General features: G+C 41.8%; 1 protein-coding gene across 1 annotated transcript; it reads left to right on the top strand.

The window, feature by feature from the left end:
- Nucleotides 1-12286: 12286 nt before the first annotated feature.
- LOC134628028 (inter-alpha-trypsin inhibitor heavy chain H3-like) lies at nucleotides 12287-19328 on the top strand. Its single transcript, XM_063474614.2, has 13 exons — nucleotides 12287-12364; nucleotides 14369-14529; nucleotides 14651-14755; nucleotides 15003-15165; nucleotides 15262-15372; nucleotides 16362-16490; nucleotides 16627-16743; nucleotides 16989-17157; nucleotides 17254-17364; nucleotides 17546-17727; nucleotides 17837-18016; nucleotides 18108-18229; nucleotides 19079-19328. Exons 1-13 carry the CDS (start codon nucleotides 12293-12295, stop codon nucleotides 19326-19328), a joined length of 1872 nt encoding a protein of 623 aa, XP_063330684.2. The 5' UTR covers nucleotides 12287-12292.
- The last annotated feature ends 204 nt before the right edge of the window (nucleotides 19329-19532 follow it).

Here is a 19532-nt window from a genome sequence, read left to right as displayed (position 1 = left end):
CACACTAACACTTAGGGAACATCAAGTGAGGTGTGTTCTAAGGTCAGTGAATCCCAGGAAGGCGGCAGGTCCTGATGGAATACATGGAAAGGTTCTCAGAGCATGTGCTGACGAACTGACCGGAGTCTTCACTAAAATCTTCAACCTTTCCTTGTCATTAAACACCGTCCCGCCCTGCCTCAAAACCTCCACCATCATCCCCATCGCCAAGAAGACAGCTGTGGACAGCCCAAATGACTACAGGCCTGTTGCACTTACGCCTGTAGTGATGAAGTGCTTTGAGAGACTGATCTGTCAGCACATCAGGGCCAGTCTGCCTCCCACTTTGGACCCCCACCAATTTGCCTACAGGACTAATCGATCCACCGAGGACGCTATCACCATAGCGCTCCACACTGCGCTGAGTCACCTGGAGCACAGAGGAAGCTATGTAAGAATGCTCTTTCTGGACTTCAGCTCAGCATTCAATCATATCATCCCGGAGATCCTGGTCCAGAAACTGTCTCACCTGGGACTCTCCACCCCCATCTGCCTCTGGATCAAGGACTTCCTGACAAACAGACCTCAGTCTGTCAGACTCGGCCCCCACCTGTCCAGCACCATCACACTCAGCACCGGGTCTCCACAAGGATGTGTTCTGAGTCCCCTCCTGTTTACGCTCTACACATCCGACTGCTCCCCTACCCATCTCTCAAACACCATCATAAAGTTTGCGGATGACACCACTGTGGTTGGACTCATCTCAAGGGGGGATGAGTCAGACTACAGAGATGAGGTCAACAGACTGACTGAGTGGTGTTCAGTTAACAACCTCCAACTGAACACCACAAAAACTAAAGAACTCATCTTGGACTTTAGGCAGGGAAGAGCAGACCCGGCCCCACTTTACATTCACGGGAACTGTGTGGAGAGGGTACACTCCATGAGGTTTCTGGGCGTGCAGATCTCTGATGATCTCTCCTGGACTGCAAATACCACGGCGGTGGTAAAAAAGGCCCAGCAGCGTCTCCACTTTCTGAGAGTGCTCAGGAGGAACAACCTGGAGGAGAGGCTGCTGGTGACATTCTACAGAGCCACCATAGAGAGCATCCTAACGTACAGCATAACAACATGGTATGCAGGGTGCTCAGCTACAGACAGGAAAGCACTGCAGAGGGTCATCAACACAGCCCAGAAGATCACTGGCTGCTCTCTGCCCAGCCTGGAGGTCATTGCAAACTCTCGATACCTCAGCAGAGCTGGCAATATCATCAAGGACCATTCTCACCCCAGCAATCAACTGTTTGAACTATTACCGTCAGGCAGACGGTACAGGTCACATAAAACCAGAACAAACAGATTCAGGGATAGCTTCTTTCCCAGAGCTATCACCATTGCAAATAAGCACAAAAACAATTGAACCTGCTTAGCCATACCATATTGTCACTGCCATTATATTATGCTATTATTATTATGCTGCTATTCATACTGTCATACTGTCATTATATTAATGCTGCTATCCTGTAAATATCATACTTACTTTTGTTTGAGTACTTATGTTTGTTTTATTGTACCTTTTATATCTTACTATTTTTTTATTATATTTATTATTGCATTTTGCACCAAGGGAGTGGCACTCCAATTTCGTTGTACCCTGTACAATGACAATAAAGGCTATTCTATTCTATTCTATTCTATTCTAGTATACGTGGGGTAACGAGAAGCGATTAACACCTCACGACCAGCTCCCGATCATCAATCGCTCATGAGGGTGTCACCGCAGCTGCTCACACTGCTCACGCGCAAACACGTAAACGTCGGTGAAAAAGACGGAGCAGCACGGCTGTGCAGCATGTGATCTGGACACAAGCAATGGAGGCACAACATGTAGAACTTCTGAAAGCTCATCCGAGCCTTTTCGATGTGGCATCACAAAATTATCACGACCACAGCAACCGTGAAAATAGTTGGATTTACATTGCTGCTCAATCACAGCTGCCTGATCAATGTTTTTCATTAGCAATTTAGCAAAGTTGATGGTGGTGGTGTGCGTGTCTGTGTGAGTGAAAGACAGAGGGAGAGTGAGCGACAGATTTCATGTTATAACCTTCATTTTATGGAGGCACAGTGTGAGCACGCAGGTCGCATCAGAGCATCGGGCCGTATAGTGTGAGACCCTGCATCGTGACCTACGAACTTATAACCTCTGCGAGTCAATCGTGCAGTTTGAGCAGGAGCTGAATAACGCGACTGAAAAAAATCGCACAGTGTATGCCCAGCTTTAAGTGTACTGTCGTCCGAGACTTGCACCGCACTGTCGGCGTTTGTTTCCCTGTTGGCCATGCTTCTTGTTGTGGTCATCTGTTGTCTTCCGGTATTTTCTCCGTAAGCGACCTTTCCTCGACCAATGAGATAAGCGGTAATCTGAATTGTCATACTCGAATTGTCATAAGTGTGCTGTCAGCTCATTGGTCACAAAGCAGGAGAGGGGCTGGGAATTATGTTTTCAAACAAAGCGTTAATTCCATTAAAAGTTATAGACTACTTTTGATTCTCACTGTATTACGGGACAAAGTGCGTCCCTTAGCTCAATACGGGACGTGTACTTTTGTTTCTAAATACGGGACGATTCCGTTTTTTAAGGGACGGTTGGCAACCCTAGACACAACCTCCCGGCCCAGCTAAAGAGGAGCTACAGAGGCTGCAAGGCTGGAGCAAGGAAAGCGATTCAAACCATCAATCCCGACAGTGATAATGGGCAACGTGAACTCGCTACAGAATAAGACTGATGAACTGTCTGCTCTGAACAACCACTGACTCTACCGTGAGTGCAGTTTGTTTATCTTCACGGAGACGTGGCTAACCAAGCTAACGCTGCAGGCTAACGTAGACCTATGTGAATTCACATCCGTGAGAGCCGATAGGGACACACAGGCCAGCGGAAAAAACAGAGGTGCGGGAGTCTTTGTCTACGCTAACAACAGATATTGTAACCACGGACACGTCTTCGTTAAAGTATCTGTATGCTGTCCGGACCTGGAGTTGCTAGCCATTAGCTTGCGGCCATATTATCTACCTCAGGAGTTCAGTCTGTGTGTGTGTTTACATCCCTCCGAGGGTCGACACAACAGCTGCCTGTGAGAAAATACCCACAGTTATTATAATAATAATAATGGATTGCATTTATATACAGGGCTCTAGAGTGCGACCAATTTGGTCGCAAATGCGACCAAATTTTTCAGTGGTGCGACTAAAAAAAATATTTGGTCGCACCGGTGCGACCAACTGTTCGGGTAACAAAAAAGAAATAAAAAATCTCTGCAATTCTCCGTGTGGTCAACAACAGGCACACATTATGCCCCTATTGTGGACTAAACCAATCAGAGATAGTCAGGGGTGGGACCTCTCTGATTGGCCGTGGTCCAGTTGAAAGTGCAGTTGGAAGAGGGAGGTGAGTAGCTTGAATAAAGCGATATCGATTCATTAAATCCTGAATTGACTTTTAAATATAACTGTGTTTTGTCAGAAACGCCATATTCTCAGATTAAAGCTCACGCAAACAGCAAATGAGAGCAGGCACACGGATTCCACACAAAGACGTAAACACAGAGCGGACCTGACGCATCAGAATCAGCTTTCTCTTTCTCGGCTTTCTCACCCGATGGCCCGTAGACGGACACGCCGTCGGAGCTGACCGAGCCCACCGTCCACGCTGTGTTTACGTCTTTTTGCGCTGATTCTGAGCTGCAGGTTTTGTCTCTCTCCAACCAAAATTCACCGAGCCAGCAGCCAAAGAAGCAGCAAACTACGCTTCATATTTGATAAATGTCGTCATGAATTCCCTCTGAGTTTTGCTGTTTTGCTTCCACCATGATAAAAATCACACTTCATGCACAGCTCTCTCTGTGTACTTCAAGAACAGTTTCCCATCTCAAATCTGTTTTCTGCATTATCCATTCGCTTATTACCCACCAGTCTACCGTTGTTTACAGCGCTGTCGGCCGCTGTCTTTTTCTTTTCTTTCTTTCTTTTTTTTCACTTAAATGACCTCGGACAAGAAAGCCTATTTTCTGCTGTTCAATACGGAAGAAATTTAAACTTTTTAAAATTGTGCAAAATTACAGAATATTTTTAAGGTTATCTGCTATGAAAAGCCAGACCAGAAAAATCTCCTTCATGTTTTTCTGTGTTTTATTCTCAGTTACTTTGACTTAAAGGCATCTGCTGTGATGTTCACAATTCTGATGAAGTCTCACATGTATCTGTACTGATAAATGATCAGAATTATAATATTTCTGACTGTCTGAGGCTAAGTTGAATCGAATCAGGACTTTGAGAACCGGAATCGAATGGATTATAGAAATCAGTGATGATACCCAGCCCTAGTGAGTAGCCTGGGCCCGACAGAAGTGGATGTAGCTGTGGGTAATAAGAAAAGATAAAAAGAACTATTGATAACTTTTTTGTTAAGTTAAGGCCTGATCCGTCTGAAATTCATAGCCAGTGCTCTGACACAGTGCCATCAATCTTTGAATGCTGAAAAAGCACAGTGTATCCAGAAAACACATTATATGCTGCAATAAATGCACTGCCCAAGTGTCCCCTCTCCCCACTGCCTATCAGCAGCATGCAACAGAAAACAGGTCATCAGAGGAGGCCAAGATGATGATTAAGTTTAACATTTTCTACAATATTGACAAAGCACTTTAAGCACAAGATTGTTAGTTAATAAGTGCACATGTAAAACTGCGGTGTTAAGCGATGCGGTTGAAAACTTGGAGTGTGCCTAACTTTTGTGCTGGTGCGCCCATGTCAAAAAGTTAGTCTAGAGCCCTGATATAGCACTTTTCGAGACCCTCAAAGTGCTTTACATTACAATTCCACTATTCATTCACACACTGGTGGAGGCAAGCTACAGTTGTAGCCACAGCTGCCCTGGGGCAGACTGACAGAAGCGAGGCTGTTACAGCAAGACTACAGACACAACACCCCGAGGCTATCATTATTATATCTGGAGACTTTAATCATGTCACACTGGATTCTACTCTGACTGCTTTTCACCAGTTTGTGAATTGTCCCACACGAAGCAACAGGAGCAACAATTGACCTACTCTATGCTAATGTGAGAGACGCATACAGAGCCACCCCCCTCCCCCCACTAGGGAAGTCAGACCAAAACTTGGTCTACTTACAGCCACAGTACACACCCCTTGTCCAAAGGCAGCCTGTGACAACACGCTCCATTGGGAGATGGACCTCAGAAAAGGAGGAAGCTCTGAGAGACTGCTATGACACCACAGACTGGGATGTGCTTCTGAGCCCACATGGCGAGGACATAGAGGGGGCGACACACTGTCTGACAGACTATCTCTTTGTGTGGACGCGGTCGCCCCTGCTAAGACAGTACAATGTTATCCTAATAACAAACTGTGGGTAAAACAGGAAGTCAAAGCTGTCCTCAACATGAAGAAGAAGGCCTTCAGAAGCAAAGTGAAAGAGGAGATGAAAGCAGCACAGCGGGAGGTGAAACGCTGCCTGAGGGAAGCAAAAGACACCTAGGAAGATGGTGCAGAAGTTGGAGAGGAACAATATAAGGGAGGTCTGGAATGGTGTGAAAACCATCACAGGCCACAACATCAAGAACAGCACAGTGGGGGGGGGGGGGGGGGGGGGGGGGACTGTGGAGAAGGCACACAAACTCAACAACTTCTTCAACAGGTTTGACCAGCACACAACCCCCCCCCCCCCCCCCCCCCCCCCCCCCCCCCCCCCACACACACACACACACACACGTTTACTACAGAGCCTTCTCCCTACTCTGCTATCTCCCTCGCTTCCCCTGCTCCCTGACACGATGACATCCCCCTCCTCCAATCCCTCTCTCCACAGCACGGCAGCCTCCCTCCCCTCCTTCCAAGTCACAGCAGACCAGGTCAGGAGACACCTGAGGAAGCTTGGCCCCAGGAAGGCAGCAGGCCCAGACAAGGTGTGTCCTAGGATGCTAAGGGCATGTGCTGCTGAACCTGGGGAGCCACTACAAAGAGTCTTCAACCTCAGCCTGCAACTGGGGAGAGTGCCCGCGCACTGGAAGACATTCTGCATCATCCCGGTCCTCAAAAAGAACACGGGACAAACTGTGTTCCTTTTCAGCTCAATACGAAACGTGTAATATTTTCTCTGAATATGGGATGGTTCCGTTTTTTACGGGAAGGTTGGCAACTCTAATAACTAACCTTATGAATGAAAAGTTCACTATCAGTAACATCATAGCACCCACCCAGCAGTATATAAACTCCATCATGCTAGCTAGTACACAGTACGAGTTACTGTAACTGACTGTAAAAAAATAGCACAACGAAAATAAACTATACCTAAACTTGGTTTATATCTGACCCAGATAGACTGCAACTCATAACTTCTTACCTGAAGTTCAGTTCACCTGATACTCGGACCGGCGGCTGCCTCGGGTCTCTCCTCCTCCTGCATCCCCTTTCCCTCATCCACCTGCTGGACTCTGTGGAAGCTTCGCCATAGTCACCACCAAACAACTGAGTTATTTTTACATATCTGCCAGCATCTGGCCAATTCACCACCTTTCATTGTTTATACCGTTACAAAGAAACAAAAAAAAAACCCATCGGCCCATAAAAATGAAAAATCACCATCGGCCCCGGTATTCCAGATGGCCAGTCCAGCTATGCCTACAGAGGTGGAGGATGAACTCAACCTGGGTGCCTATTATCTTATGTAGTCTGGGAGTTGATTGGTATTGGGGTGGGTGTAGTTTTCCTCTGTGGTGCGGTCAGGTGGGTATTTGGTGGTCATACCCCCGTCCCCATCTGGGGCAGGGGCTGGGAGAAGGAGCTGGCTGTCTGGTCGGGGTCTGGGATGCTGGGCCTCCCTGCTGCAGCAGGACTGGGGGTGGTCTGCTTGTCTCCACTCCAGAGTAAAGGGAAACATCTCCTGGGTCTGGGGGCGGATTACCCCTCTGGGGGTGATGGTGCATAGACCTAGGGGTATAGAGTATGTTTGGGGAATGTGATTGTGTGTACAGTGTTCATTTCTGTTTGAATCCATGTTGGCCGAGTGCTGAGTATTTATATATGTGTGCAAGAGGGTGGTAATGCATGTTTGTGTCTATGTGTGCCTGTTTGTCTACGTCTATGTGTCAGGTTGGGTCTTAGACTCCACCTCTCTGGAAACATCTCAGGCCCCCGCAGCCCCCTGTGTGCAGTCACAGGGGGCTGCACACTACTGCAGCCCCCTGTGACTTCTGCACTGTGGCTGCTAGGTGATCCCCCAATCTGGCCGCGGAGTTTGGACACCCCTGACTTATAGGCAATCGGACGATTACAGAGAAGGCAGGCAAGCACTGTATATTTCTGTTATTTCATGGTATACTAGTTGTCACCGTTTTAACACCTGGTTCTTATGTTTCTTTTGTAATATTTTGAATTAATGTTCACTGATCCCTAGAAGGTTTGATTCATATTGGGATATACACTTAGTACTTCAAAGTTAAGGTTGTATGGAGTTTCTATGTAGCAGGGGTTTGGGCTAGGAGGTTGAAGTTGTTGGGAATATACTGCGGTCACCTTAGTTCAGAAATGGGACCTAGTGGGTGGGGTGGGGGGGAATGGGGGAATGTTATTGTTCCTGTGTTTGTTTGCTTTGGTTGTATGTGGGTTTGTTTTTGTTTTGTTTTTTGTTTTTTTTTTGGGGGGGGGGGGGGGGTTGTGTTTGTTTTTTCTTCTTTTTTTTTTGTTTTTGTTTTGTTTTGTTTTGTTTTCTCTTGTCCCCTCCCATGTACGGTCATCTTGTCATTGTCACCAGATTTCAGTAAAACATATATATGGCTAGTTATAGCACTAACAATAGTACTATTAGATTTTTGTCTTGGAATGTGAAAGGCTTGAACGGTCCGGTAAAGACATCTCGGGTTCTCAGTCACTTAAAACGTCTCAATGCAGATGTAGCTTTTCTCCAGGAGACTCATTTGCGAGTCAAAGATCATAAAAGACTTAAACCTCCATGGATAGGTCATATGTTTCACTCAAACTTTGATACTAGAGCCAGAGGAGTGGCAATCTTAATTAGAAATAAAATAAATTTTTCTTTCACTAAATTGATTGCTGACAAAAATGGACGATATCTAATTGTTGTAGGGACCCTCATGAATAACCCAGTTGTTTTAGTGAACGTCTATGCCCCAAACTTTGACAACACTCTGTTTGCTAATAATCTTTTGAGGATGATTCCTGACTTAAATACGCACCTCCTGATCTTCGGAGGTGATTTAAACTGCGTTATTGACCCAGCTTTAGACAAATCTGCCACTGGCTCTCAAGCACCATCTGCTATGTCCAGGGCTTTCTCACACTTTATGACCCAAAATGGATACATTGATCCTTGGAGGTTTTTTAATCCCCAAGCCAGAGAATATTCCTTTTTTTCAAATGTTCATCACACATATTCTCGCATCGATTACTTTTTTATAAATTGCTCCATGGCTTCTAAAGTTTGCAACTCTGAATATTTTTCGATTGTTATATCTGATCATGCTCCTTTAGTCCTGGATATGGCTTTGTCTCCTGGCTATAGACCTCAGCATCCATGGAGGTTGAACTCTCTACTCTTGTCTGATTCAGCTTTCTGTGACTATATCTCATCTGCAACTGATAATTTCTTAACTACGAATGAGTCTGAGGCCATCTCTAAGTCTCTACTATGGGAAACACTTAAAGCATACCTCAGGGGCCAAATTATTTCCTATTTATCTCACCTATCTAAATCAAAGAAAGCTAAGCAAAATGAACTTTCTGCCAAAATTCAAGCTCTAGACCGGCAACACGCTCAAACTCCCTCACCTGAAATATATAAGCAGCGTCTTAACCTACAATCTGAGTTCAGTCTCCTGTTGACCCATGATGCAGAGCAATTGTTATTACAGTCCCGTGGCAACTATAATGAACATTGTGATAAAGCCTCTCGTCTGCTAGCCCACCAGCTACGTCACCAATCGGCATCTCGCCAAATTTTGCAAATTAAAAATGAATCGGGAACTTTGACTTCTGATCCAACGGAAATCAACTCCATTTTTAAGTCATTTTATAGTTCTCTGTATACATCAGAGTTCCCCTCTAATTCTATAGATATGAGCCAGTTTCTTAACAAATTGGATACCCCTACAATTACAACCTCAACAGCAGCAGAAATTGATGCACCGCTCACTGTGGATGAGGTTATATCATCAATCACATCCTTACAGTCTGGAAAGTCCCCTGGTCCCGATGGGTTCCCCGCCGAATTTTATAAAAAATTCCACTTAAAACTGGCCCCTTTGCTGCTGTCGGTTTTTGAGGAGTCACTGAAATGCGGCTCTCTCCCTCAGACACTAAGACAGGCTTCTATCTCATTACTGCATAAAGAAGGAAAGGATCCTACTTGTTGTGGCTCCTATCGATCAATAAGCCTTCTTAATGTAGACTTTAAAATCTTATCCAAACTGCTAGCAACCCGTTTGGAAAGAGTTCTCCCTTCTATTATATCAGAGGAACAGACAGGCTTTATTAAAGGAAGACATCCCTTTTTTAATATACGGTCCCTTCTTAATATAATTTATTCCAAAAATCATAGCACCGTCCCTGAGGTGGTGGTCTCACTGGATGCCGAAAAAGCATTCGATCGAGTGGAATGGGGGTATCTTTTTGCAGTCTTGAAGAAATTTGGTTTTGGTGACAGTTTAATATCTTTTATATACCACGCCATTGGCATCTGTTTGTACTAATAATGTGAATTCTGAGTATTTTACTCTATCACGTGGTACACGTCAAGGTTGTCCACTCTCACCTTTACTTTTCACTTTAGCAATAGAGCCTCTCTCTGTGACTCTCAGAACCTCGCCTCTGTTTCAAGGGGTTATTCGTGGTGGTACGGAATATAGGGTTGCTCTATATGCAGATGACTTATTACTATATGTTACAAATCCAACAATTCATTTATCCTCTATAATGAAAATACTTCTAAATTTTGGCTCTTTCTCTGGGTACAAGATTAATATACAAAAAAGTGAATGTTTTCCTATAAACCCAGCTGCACAAGAGCTTAGACAAACAGATTTTAATTTCCACATAGCTTCTTCAGGCTTTAGATATCTAGGAGTGCATATTACCACTTCATTTAAAGCTTTGCGAACAGCAAATTTCAACCCTTTGCTGAACTATGTAAGGTTGGCTTTTCAAAGGTGGGCAAATCTTCCTGTATCACTTCTTGGCAGGATATTATAAAAATGAATATTCTACCCAAATTCCTCTATCTTTTTCAGAGTATCCCATTGTTTCTACCTAAATCCTTTTTCAAATCTGTGAATCAAATGATTTCATCATTTATATGGGCTAATAAGATCCCCAGGATTAGTATGACCTCACTACAACAGGGTAAGCTCAGTGGGGGTCTTGCTCTGCCCAACTTGATGTTTTATTATTGGGCAGCCAACATTCAGAAGTATACCTATTGGTTGAATGATCCTCAAGCTACTTGGTGTTGCCTTGAGGCTCAATCATGTTTCTCTTCCTCACTCTCAGCACTATTATTTTCATCCCTTCCTGTTTCCCTGTTACAATTCACAGACAACCCTGTTCTAATTGGCTCTCTAAAAATATGGTATCAATTCCGGCGTCACTTCAATTCAGTCTCTGCTTCTGCTCTGACCCCAATCTGCAACAACCACCTCTTCCCCCCGTCCCTGGTGGACTCCTCCATCTGTATTTGGGCAAGAAAAGGTATCAAATGTTTTTATGACTTTTTTAAAGATAACATTTTTCTCAGCTTTAGTGACCTTTGTTCTTTGTATGATTTGCCCTCAGATCATTTGTTCCGCTACTTTCAAATAAGACACTGTGCATCTTCTATCTTGCCAGAGTTTCCAAGTCAGCCTCTCAAGCCTAGGTGGGAAGACTTATTCCAGTTGAAGCCTCACAGTAAGGCTCTAATATCACAAATATATACTTTAATTATGGCATCGGGCAATTACTCAACCAATAAAATTGCTTCGAGTTGGGAACAGGAACTGGGTCTTCAGTTTGTTGAAAGTAATTGACAAAATTCATTCCTCAGCCTCATGTGCAAGACTCTCCCTTATTCAGTTTAAGACGGTATACAGATTACACTTCTCAAGATCTAGACTATCTAAAATATACCCCGGCATTCCTGACCTGTGCAACAGATGCAACACCTCCCCCTGTGATTTAACTCATATGTTTTTGCCTGCCCGTCACTTCAATTATACTGGACTTTTGACTTTGAAGTGCTCTCTCATGTTTTGAGCGTTACTCTCAAACCATGCCCACTAGTTGCCATTTTTGGTGTTTCTGAAGATACTACCCTAAACCTTAGTCGTAAGCAACTGGATATTATCGCTTTGGCACGACGTCGAATTTTGCTGTCTTGGAAAGCTCCTCACCCTCCAGCCCGATCACGTTGGCTGGAAGATGTTATGTTCTTTTTAAAAATGGAGAAAATAAAATTCAGACTCAGAGGAAATGTTAATAAGTTCTCACAGGTGTGGCAACCTTTTATCATTTACTTTAACTCATTGAAAACACTTACAACAGACTAAACTTTTGTATCATGGGGTTCCCTTTTGTTCTGGTTTTGGGGGGGAATTGATTTTTTTTTTCTTTTGCTGTTTTCTGTGTGTGGGTTGTTGTTTTTTGTTTTTCTTCCTTTTTCCCTTTTTTTTAATTTTTATTTTATCTGTTTTATTGTTATCATCAGAATTTTAATGGCCTAATCTGTCTTGATATATGTCTTTGTATCGGTTGGTACTTGCTGTATTGGGCCTGATATGTCAAATTACATGTGCAAAACTTTATAAATAAAGAGGGGGGGAAAAAAAAGAAAACAATTGTTTTTATAACTGTGTTCTATAAATATTTTCTGTCAATGATTCTTGGAATACCGTTTAAACTGTGAATTAAAATCACAGCCTCCATAGAGAGGACCCTCTGTGGAGGGTTGGCGAGCTGTTTAAACAATCGCCTTATGTTTCTCTCACTTTAAATCTGGAAAAACAGTTTTGCCTGTCACACTGTATCAATTATGTATCAATGAAAAAAACTGTATTAATAAAGTCCTGGTAAAGTATACAGGTTTCATTCTCAACATTACCAGTAAAGCTTTGTTTTGTGTCAGTGGAAGAGGAAAGATGATTTGCCCTTGAAAAAAAAAAAAACATGTACACAGTAATGTTGTCCTTGTTTCAAGCTCATAAGACAGTTCCAGCTGTGGTGTTTGCACTCTTGTGGGAGGCATCATGGAGAGAACTGTGGTGCAAATCGCTCTCTTTGGGCTGCTGCTGGCTTTGGCCTCTACACTGCCAAACAAGGTAAGGTTATAATACATAAAAGGGATACAGCACCACTTCAAGACAACAGAATCTTCAGTTTAACAGATCTCTCAAAGATACCTGAGATGACTCTCATTTTGTCTGTGTGTGTTTCTTAACATCTTTTTGTTAGTTGAACACCGAACTCTTCAGGTCGAAGATTCTCTTGATTCTGTCGTCTGTGTCATTTAATGCTTTTCATATGTGTCACATGTGAGTGCATGTGTGTAGTCTTGTGTTCGAAATGTTGTGGAGGCATAAGTCAGTTTACACATTAATACTAGCAGTCACACTTCAAATTAGAATTGGGGTTATAATAGTGTTGGTTAGTTTTAGGTTAAGGCAAAATTGGCTCTGTCCCATTAAGTTAATTATTTTGTCCATTTGTTTTTTTAACTTGTAACGCTGTAATGTTAGTTGGACTTTGGAAACTTCTGTTTACACGGTCAGAGTCTAGGAGATCAACCCCCCTTCTCATGTGAACAACTGTCATGCCCTGAGTGCGAGGAGTGTGAGGAACAAAGACAGACATACAGAGGCTGACAAGGTGAAAGGAACAAAAGGAAAACAATGGGGTCCAAAAACAGTTTTCATCTTTGCCCAGCCACAGGCCAAGACAGGGGGTCATGGCAATTCCAGGGAGTTGCCTAGGCCTGGGGGCTAAACTAAAAGTGAGCTGTTTATTTGGGTGATTGCAAAAATACAAAAGTAAAGCATGAAGTGAAAAAGGAAAGTGATAAAATATTTAAAAATATTAATAAACAAAAAAACCTGTTCTTGAACAACAACAAACAACCTTTATTTGTCACATACATAATCATACAGTGTACAACATGTAGGGAAATACTTTGTGTCCGAGCTGTGGATAGGCTGCAGATGTAGCCGCGCCATTCCAAGTATTGGTTTGAGCATGGGGGGTCTTGCCAGAACCCTTACTGGAGACTGGGTGGGAATAGAACTTGCAACTCCCACACCAAAGGTGTGCAGTCTTACCACTACAGTATCCAGCTGCTTCAGGAATAAGTGACACAAGCACTAGGAAAGACTGGGGGGAGATACACAGACAATATATCACTGAAGGGTAATAAGTGGAGACAGCCAATGAATAAGACACAGGTTGACTAAATCCCAGAAGATGAGATAAAGGAAGCAAAACAAAAAGCAAAGCACAAGGGACACTGACACTCAAAATAAAACAGTAAGTATGATGACAAATGGGGTTGACAAAGACAAAAGAATGAAATTAGTACAAAGGACATGACAGAGGAGGAAGGGAACAAAGAGAGAGGAATAAATGTAAGATAACTGGGAACTAGAAACAATAAAATGCATTAAAGAAGAATGCAGAAAGTAAATGTAAACATTAAACATACCAGGGATTAAACAGATAATTCAAAAAAAGAAAACCTCAAAGTCCAAAAAACTCAAAACACCTGGCAAACCATTGAACCAGTGAAATCAGTCAATGACATCAGGGCCATGCAGAGATGTTTGAAGGGGTGGGTGCTCAAAGTTAACAAGGGGCACTTAGAACCAGGGCGAATAACAACAACAAACATTCATCAAGAATCTAATATGGAATCGCATCATACTACATCATTATCATCAGGTGGGGACAATGCAAAGCAAACGTAGCCTATGTTTAACCTGATGTTAGCCCTGCGACAGACTGGTGACCTGTCCAGGGTGTGTCCTGCCTCTCGCCCTAAGATAGTTGAGATAGGCTCCAGCGCCCCCTGCAACCCTGCAAGGATAAGCAGAAGCGAATGGATGGATGGATAGTTAATTGTTATTGTTGAGGGGCAAAGGCAGGACTCCACACGAATATACAAATTTAAAGAAAAAATCCTCAAGAAAAGGGCGCTTGGGGCATCCAAGAAGAAAGGGGCAGGGGTCCTCAAGCCCCCTCCCCCCCGCACCACACGTGCATGAATTACATATTGAAACACTGGTCAGCCAGCGAGAATTGTTAAGCCTGTAATTTTTGGGTTTTTTTTTGCTTAGGATGACTGGGACATCTACAGCTTTCACATCAACTCCACAGTGACCAGTCGTTATGCCACCACTGTCATCACAAGCCGTGTTGCCAATCGTATGGATGAATCAAAGGAAATTGAATTTCATGTTCGGATTCCCAAGAATGCCTTCATCAGTAAATTCCGAATGTGTGTGAAGTTAAAGTGATCTGTAACCATCCAGAGACATTTGCAAATTCTACACTGAAGAACAAATTGCCTGATATTTAGTAGTGTGTATTTACACAAGGGCTTTCTTGGTCCTCTTCAGGTTTATCGATGGCCAAGTTTATGATGGTGTTGTGAAAACTAAGGAGCAAGCTCAGCAGCAGTACACTGAAGCTGTGTCCCGTGGTGAAAGTGCTGGACTTGTTAGGTATTTGAGTTCATTCATTTATAATTTCACATAAAAAAAATCTGTCACACAAAACAAGTTGTTTTGTTTCTCTGTCTCATATTTTCTTGCAAACTCTTTTCTTCTGCATCTTTGTTTAAAATGTAACTAATATTTTTTCAGTAGAAAAATATGTTTTTAAGTTAATTTCTCAAAACTCATGTTCTCATTTTAGCAATAACGTTCTGTAAAATATAATTTAGTGAAATGGTTATTGTTTCTGCTTTAGTTCCGTAGGGAGGACATTGGAGGAATTTAAGACCTCTGTAACTGTGGCTGCTCACAAAAAGGTCACTTTTGAACTCACATATGAGGAACTGATGAAACGCACACATGGCAAGTACGAGCTGCAAATTCATGCTCGACCCATGCAGCTTGTCAGAGACTTCAAGGTGATTGTCTTGTTGGTATCTGTTCAGTGATTGTTTAGGAGAACAATGCTGACGTAAGCCATGATGAGACCTTCTATTTACTGTACTTAATACCAGGTGGACGTGTACATTCACGAGGAAGCTGGCATCAGTTTCATCAATGTGAAAGGAGGCCTGAGCACCAAAGCCCTCGCTAATGCCATCACTAAAACACACGTAGATAAAGAGGTACAGTATAATGGAAATGTCAATTTTGTAAAACATTAAGTGAACTTGAGTCTTGTCACAAAAGACAATAAAACAGATACTATCAGCATAGGATGGTTGGTTGTAGGATGCCTTTGAAAATCAGGAAGAGAAAGCGAGGGAAGGCACAGGCAAGGATTAAATGGTGGAAGCTACACAGAAATATACAAATACACAAGTTATCCATGTCATGTGTACATGACAGTTGCATTTCTTATCACCTCAGTCCACATTCAATTCGAAACAAGAAATTCAATAAGAAATAAGTGTTTTACAATCTTGTTGATTTTTCTTTTTTTTCTTTTCATTTGTGGATTCAGCAACAAACCATATTAGCTGACAATGGTTTTCTCAAGTGTTCCTGAGCTCATGCAGTGATTGCTGCTAACAATATTTGTGTCTGTTTTAGATGTGGTGCCAACTGAATGGACAATGATAAAATATTGAATCAAACATTTAGTCCTTGAGTGAAAACATATCTTTCTATATTCTGAATCCTTTGATATGCCATATTATAACTGTCTAGTTTCCTAGACAGTCTTTGAGAAAGTGGTGTGACTCTATCTTTACCGCTGAAATTCACAGCCCCTCTTTTTATGACCAGTCATGTCACTGACCTATTGCAAATTATTTTTAGTATAATTAGTCTTGACTGAGGCATTTTAAACACTTGATTTCAGTGGTGTCCCTGACATGTTTAAGAAAATACAATAAGGAAACAAAAACTGAATTTTAAGCTGCTGACTTTTATTCTTTAATATGGAGTTTAAGTTGTTTGCAAGTTTTGTTTACATTAAGATCTTACACATTGTGCAGAATATTTTAAAACTGAGCTTATATATCTCGCCTTTCAGGTTATTGTAATCAAAGGAAGCAAAGGACACATTTTTTTGATCAAGTAAACAGAAATTAAAATCACTGACCTCTCTGTCTCTCATGAGTCTAAAGAATTAAATTCATTCTGTTTCCAGGCGTGGGTGCATTTCTATCCAACAGTTGACCAACAGAAGATGTGTGACAGCTGTAGTGATCAGGGTATGAATGGAGATCTAGTTATTGTTTATGATGTCAACAGGGACAATGGACTAGGACACATCAAGGTAAAACCTGGTCAATTATCAGTGTACACACAAACAGCAACTGCATGGGCCAAATAAGTTTATTGAATTAATATTATATCATTCTACTCCTTAAATTATCTTTTGACCAAAGAACCTTCTTCTTACTGCCCCTTAGACATCTGCTGGGTACTTTGTTCATCACTTTGCTCCATCTGATCTTCCTCGAATGCCGAAAAATGTCGTCTTTGTTATTGATCAGAGTGGCTCAATGGGGGGCAGAAAAATACTCCAGGTAAATTCTTTGAAGGGTCTGTATTTGCCCTCCTCTCGGACTTTTGCATCTTTATCACACCAACATGCTTTAGATTTATGTGATTTGTCACAGTCTGGCTGCGAGGCTGACTGTGTGGTGTGAGGAGGTGGACCCAAGAGCAACAAGCAACAACAACAACACTTTTGTAGGATTTTTCAGTTTATAATTATAAAACATGTAATGGGTTTAATACACTTTAAATATGTAATATGTTTTTTGCCCAGACTAGGATCGCATTAATCCACATTTTGAATGATCTGGCAGAAGATGACTACTTTGGTCTGATCACTTTTGATGGCAACATTTTTCACTGGGAGCGAGAACTCGTTCAGGCCAACAGCAAAAACCTGGAAAGCGCCAAAAACTTTGCAAGCAATATACAAGCTAGAGGATGTGAGAAGTTGCAGTAAACATATAAATTTTGGAATATGAACACTTGACAGGAAAATGTTTGGACTGAAACTTTGCTTGTTTGTTGTTGAATTTCAGCCACAGATATAAATGAAGCAGTGTTGCAAGGAGCAAGTATGCTGAATGATCATAGCAGAGAAGGTTCAGCATCTATCCTTATACTTCTCACAGATGGAGACCCAACCTCAGGTTATAATAAAGCACACCTTTACATAAATGTGCAAGAATACTTCAAGAAATAGTGATATTTGTGATTACACTCTGTATCTAATTTAGTTACATGTTTTAAGCTTTTTTATCAAGTGGCTTTTAGCATTATTGAGACTCTTTTATATCTGACCTCATCTGGGTATATCTTGTATCTTTTCAGGGGTGACAAATCTGGAGAAAATTCAGTCAAATGTAAGAGAGGCTATTGCAGGCAAATTCCCACTGTACTGTCTTGGTTTTGGTTTTGATGTTGATTTTAAGTTCCTTGAGAAAATGTCGCTGCAAAATAACGGTGTGGCACGACGGATTTATGAAGACTCTGATGCTGATTTACAGCTGAAGGTAATTTTCCTTATACAGTAAATACTCTTATGATCTGATTTAAAAATCGCAGAAGATTGAAAGAAAAAACAAGAATAGTTTGTATAATGTCCACATTGTATATCAACAGGGTTTCTATGAAGAGGTGGCCACACCTCTATTAACAGATGTGACAATGATCTATGTGGGTGGGACCAATCTAACCCAGACTAACTTCAGCCAGTATTATAATGGTTCTGAGATTGTGGTGGCCGGTGAGATCACAGATAATAACATTGAAACCTTCACCCCTCAAGTTGTGGCCATTTCGGTAAAGATAGATTCACAGTACTCATCAGTTGTAATTTTAACTGTTTTCCCTGTATGTATATTGATATTACATTGCATTTGAATTTTTACAGAGTAATAGAAGAATAATATTCTCTAATCCAAATAAAACTGTGGAATCCACTGGAACAGTGCCTGATGACCGTATCCAGAGGGTTTGGGCATACCTCACAGTTAAACAGCTTCTAGAGAAAGAGTGAGTATGATATATGTCATACTTCCTCATTTCACTGTTCCTAAACAACTACTTTCTAAAGGGTAGCAAAAAGAAAAATAAAACAGTTTCCCTTAAACTATTGTCAAATGTACAATAAAGTTAGGCTTTTCTAATGACCAAAAAATCCCCAGTTTGATTCTGAGAGGGGTCACAAATCCTTTGGGGCTGTGGCAGGAAGGGCATTTGGCATAAAAAGCCGTCTGATCATAAAATGTGGATCAACTTGTGCGTAAGGGAGTAGCTGAAAGTAGCTAATAGTAAAAGATTCCTAACCAGTGTTTGTGTTTCTATTTCATAACACTGATAGCACCTGCCACCACGAATAACTGAGTCACAACTTTCTAAACAAGTAAAGAATCTATCATGATAACTACCATAAATACAGTTTAGTATACAAGTCATGACTGAAATTATTAATTACAGAAACAAAACACATTTTAAATTATATAGCTGTGCTTGAGGCTAACCTGTCTTGAAATTTTGATTCATAACACACAGGGAGCTGATGACCTAAGAACTTGTATTAGTGAATTTTTCGGTTGACCTGGAAACAAGCACCAGCTTTAAAAAGTGTGGCACATGAACTCATTGATGTCACCATTTGTGTTACAATATTACAAACTCTCTAGTTTGATTTGATAGAACATTATTTTATCTATGTTTATGACTAGAATAATCTTTCACTTTTCTAAAAATTCCACCTATACAGCAGTGCTAAAAACATTCGAGATGGGCCAGGGACATGCAGAAGTTATTAAACACTGAACAATAAAGTGCATATTTAATTCTTTCTTAATGTTCATATTTATTTAAAATATTGTGACACAGGCTTCAGTTATCTGGACATGAGAAAGAGAAAGTAAAGAAGGAGGCTTTGGAGCTGTCACTGAAGTACAGTTTTGTGACTACTCTCACATCTATGGTGGTCACAAAGCCTCCAGGAGAGAACACAGATGTGCTTCATAAACCAAAGGAAGGTGAAACACCACAGAGATGGCAGCCCCCTGTAGATCAGTCATTTTCAAGACAATATTCGGCTCCTAGTAGTCGCCTGAGTGGCAGTCCATTTGGTGAGTAGCACAAACACAAAAAGACTAAAATTAATGAAATGCTTCATAATCTCTACTTTTAGCCCTCAGACTAATGTCATCCTCATGTTAAGGAAAAAGCCCAATACGCATCAAACTGCCATGCACTGAGTATTGCAATACTTTTCTATCAGAACTAGAATGAACTTTGAGCCACAGTAGCTCATCCGTTAAATCAAACCACACATGCCAGT

The sequence above is a fragment of the Pelmatolapia mariae genome, linkage group LG5 (assembly GCF_036321145.2).
Source record: "Pelmatolapia mariae isolate MD_Pm_ZW linkage group LG5, Pm_UMD_F_2, whole genome shotgun sequence".
Taxonomy (NCBI): domain Eukaryota; kingdom Metazoa; phylum Chordata; class Actinopteri; order Cichliformes; family Cichlidae; genus Pelmatolapia; species Pelmatolapia mariae.
The sequence above is the reverse complement of the archived record's forward strand: the minus strand, read 5'-3'. Positions and strand labels throughout refer to the sequence as shown.